We start from the raw sequence: 3,141 nt of genomic DNA on the forward strand, positions 1-3,141 counted from the left end.
GACCAGCCAGAGGGCCAGCCAACACCGGGGCTCCAGGGAGGGGCTGCAGGGAACACAGGGACCTCGGCAAGTTAGTCTGGCTAAAGCTTGTTCTGAGTAGTTGTGTACTTTACAGAAGCCTTTCCTCATTCCTTGAGATGTTAGTCAAAAACACCTGTAAGCATAGTCTGTACCGGCGAGCATAGTCTATACTGGTGAGCATACACTGTACTGGCGAGCACTGTCTGTACCCGCCGCACTTTAGAAACAGGCTTTAGGAAAGGTTGTTTTCTTCTGAAAGAACCGTGGCCTGCATAAACCAGGAAGATGATCTGTAAACTGCATCAGAACTCTGCAAGTATTTCCTCCTCTTTGCCCCATTCTAGATTCCCCAGAGGGAGTACAAGACGAAAACATTTTTACCCACTGCTTGCAGGAAAGTGGCTTAGCCTATTCTATTTAAACCTCAAAGGACAGTGTGACCCCAGCTAAATTTAGGCCAATCATATATTACACAACCTTCGGGAGGCATGTGTACAGATAAAGAAACTGAGGCTTCTGGAAGTCTCCGCCACGGCTGGCACTGAAAAGCAGGTGCCCTTCTAACTTCTGCTGCGGTTGCTGCTGTCCAGGCTCATAGGATCAGCGTGTTCAGGAGGGGCTGCCTCTCACTTTAAACTACTGACAAGGTGCTCAGCCCAGAATTCAAATCTTCAATCCAGAGACTGTGCTAACTTTCCCAATTGGAATATTGGATTCTTCAAATTAGGCTGGAGAAAATGTCCCCTGGGACATTTATTTCCTCGTTTTGTATGGACTAGACTTCGGGTCTCAGGATCCATCCGTCCTTGAGCTTGACTTGGCGAAGAGTGTTTAAATCAGTTGACATGAAAGGGAGTTTTGCTTCAGGGTGACATTGTACATTCTCTCTCTCTCTCTGTGTCTCTGCCTGTCTCTCTCTGTCTGTCTGTCTGTCTCTCTCTGTCTCTCTCTCTGTCCCTTTCTCTGTCCCTCTCTGTCTCTGTCTCTGTCTCTGTCTCTGTCTCACTCTCTCTCTCTCTCTCTCTCTCTCTCTCTCTCTCTCTCTCTCTCTCTGTCTCTCTCTCTCTCTCTCTGTCTCCCTCCCTCCCTGTCTCCCTCCCTCTCTTCTCTTTTCTCTCTGCCCAACTCCCTTCCCTCTGAGCTCTGTCTATCTGCCAGGGCACCTGCCTTGCACCATTTGCTGTGCCTCTTAGACACTGCCATCTGCCTTCCTGCCGAGATTTCCATGTTGGGCTTGCCAGCGAATTCCCCTCATACCCCGTTCCGCTTGACCGCCTGAATTTACACTGCCTTTTGATGAGTCTTTGCTGGAGTTCCAGTCACACTCTAATTGATTGGTCTAGATGTTAGGTTCTGGCCATCCTCATCTGCTCCCATAACTGAGTGAAATGGGGCTGTCTGCTTGCGACAGCTCGACATGCCACAGATTGGGTAAGTTTGTCTGGGAGACTTGGAGGCTAATTGAGGGCTGGCAGTGGAGCAGAAGGAAAAGGGGAACTGACTTATGTCATTTATCTGTAGGTAAGTTGATCACAGCAAGGGGAAGAAAAAAATGGGGAGAGAATCAATTTAGGTAGCACGAATTTCCTGTTGGATTCTTAGTTTTCAAGTCTGATCTAAGGAATGGCCACTGGGACTTTGAAGTGACTCTGTGGTCAATTCTCCATCCCAGGCTGACTGCTACTTATTCTTAAGCTTTCTTCCTGGTAATGAGACCTACTTCATCTCCTCAGGACAGACTTGAAAAGATGTGTGTGTGTGTGTGTGTGTGTGTGTGTGTGTGTGTGTGTGTGAGAGAGAGAGAGAGAGAGAGAGAGAGAGAGAGAGAGAGAGAGAGAGACTCAGGTAACAGGGACTTAATAAAATATTATCAGAAAACCTCTCTCTCTCTCTCTCTCTCTCTCTCTCTCTCTCACACACACACACACACACACACACACACACACACGCACACACAACTAAAACCCATACATAATTTAATTTTTACCAGCTATTTTGGGAAGTATGTAAACGTTTTCTAAAGTCTTTGCTACAGCTACTTACAGTGGCTTTGAGGATAAAGTTAAATGATGTCGTCAAGGGACAGAAGGGTCCATACGTCATTAAATGTGATTGTGGGAGTTCCCAAGGGGAGTCATGTGTTCCCAAAAGGTTTTCAGCCCTATCCTGCAGAAATTAGTGGGCAACTTATATTTCTTTCTAAGAAAGAATACCAAAGGACGTTGGCGTAGAGGACATTGGCTGCCATGAGTTCCAGTGCATTGTTGCCGAAACCACAGATGCGTGGTCTTCTGGCCAAGTGCCTGCAGGTTCAGATTGTCGGCGCATTCGTTGTGGCCCTAGGAGTTGCTGCTGCCTATAAGTTTGGTGTGGCTGAACCAAGAAAGAAGGCTTATGCAGATTTCTACAGGAATCATGATTCCATGAAAGATTTTGAAGAGACGGGGAAGGCTGGTGTCTTTCAGCGTGCGAAGAATTCTCTGGATTGTGCCCCGTAGAAGTTCATTGCTGACCTGTATTCCTGAACTAAGAAACATGAATGTGTGGGCTAAGGAGTAGTTCCTCTCAATAAACAATAATTATATGGACAAAAGAAAAGAAAGAACATCAGTCATAGAAAGATAAAACCTCATGGCCATCATCCATGCCATTTAAGTAAATATGGCGTCACCAACCACTAAAGGACAATAAAGACATTAGTTCTTTCTCGTTTATCAATCAGTCATATGTGCATCCGTACTATGAAATATGAAATAGAAATTTACTTCAGCTCTAGATTGTAAAATATGGCTTTGGCTAGCAACCACACTTATGCACCCACCTTTATGCACATGTCTACACACCCACACGTAGATGCACATCTACACACAGACATAGATACACATACAGCAAGAGAAAGTTTAAATTCCAATGACACTATTTTTGTACAAACTAAATTCTCACCAATCAGCTGAATTTACACACAGTACTTTTATATGTGGTAGGATGAACGTATTTATCTTTAGGGAAGGTAAATGGAAGTCATTTTAACCCAGGGACTAAACCACCAGCCAAAGAGTACACATGGAGGGACCCATGGCTCCAGGCACATATGTAGCAGAGGATGGCATTGTCTGGCAT

General features: G+C 45.4%; 1 protein-coding gene across 1 annotated transcript; it reads left to right on the forward strand.

Annotated features, from left to right (window-relative positions):
- The first annotated feature begins 2,101 nt into the window (after window positions 1-2,101).
- LOC116902937 (cytochrome c oxidase subunit 6C-2-like) lies at window positions 2,102-2,624 on the forward strand. Its single transcript, XM_032905261.1, has one exon. It carries the CDS (start codon window positions 2,268-2,270, stop codon window positions 2,517-2,519), a length of 252 nt encoding a protein of 83 aa, XP_032761152.1. The 5' UTR covers window positions 2,102-2,267; the 3' UTR covers window positions 2,520-2,624.
- The last annotated feature ends 517 nt before the right edge of the window (window positions 2,625-3,141 follow it).

Source organism: Rattus rattus, chromosome 6 (genome assembly GCF_011064425.1).
Source record: "Rattus rattus isolate New Zealand chromosome 6, Rrattus_CSIRO_v1, whole genome shotgun sequence".
NCBI lineage: Eukaryota > Metazoa > Chordata > Mammalia > Rodentia > Muridae > Rattus > Rattus rattus.

Bases quoted from the DNA above. Each gene is read 5' to 3' on its own strand.
- LOC116902937 (XM_032905261.1), top strand. From the start codon at position 2,268: ATGAGTTCCAGTGCATTGTTGCCGAAACCACAGATGCGTGGTCTTCTG.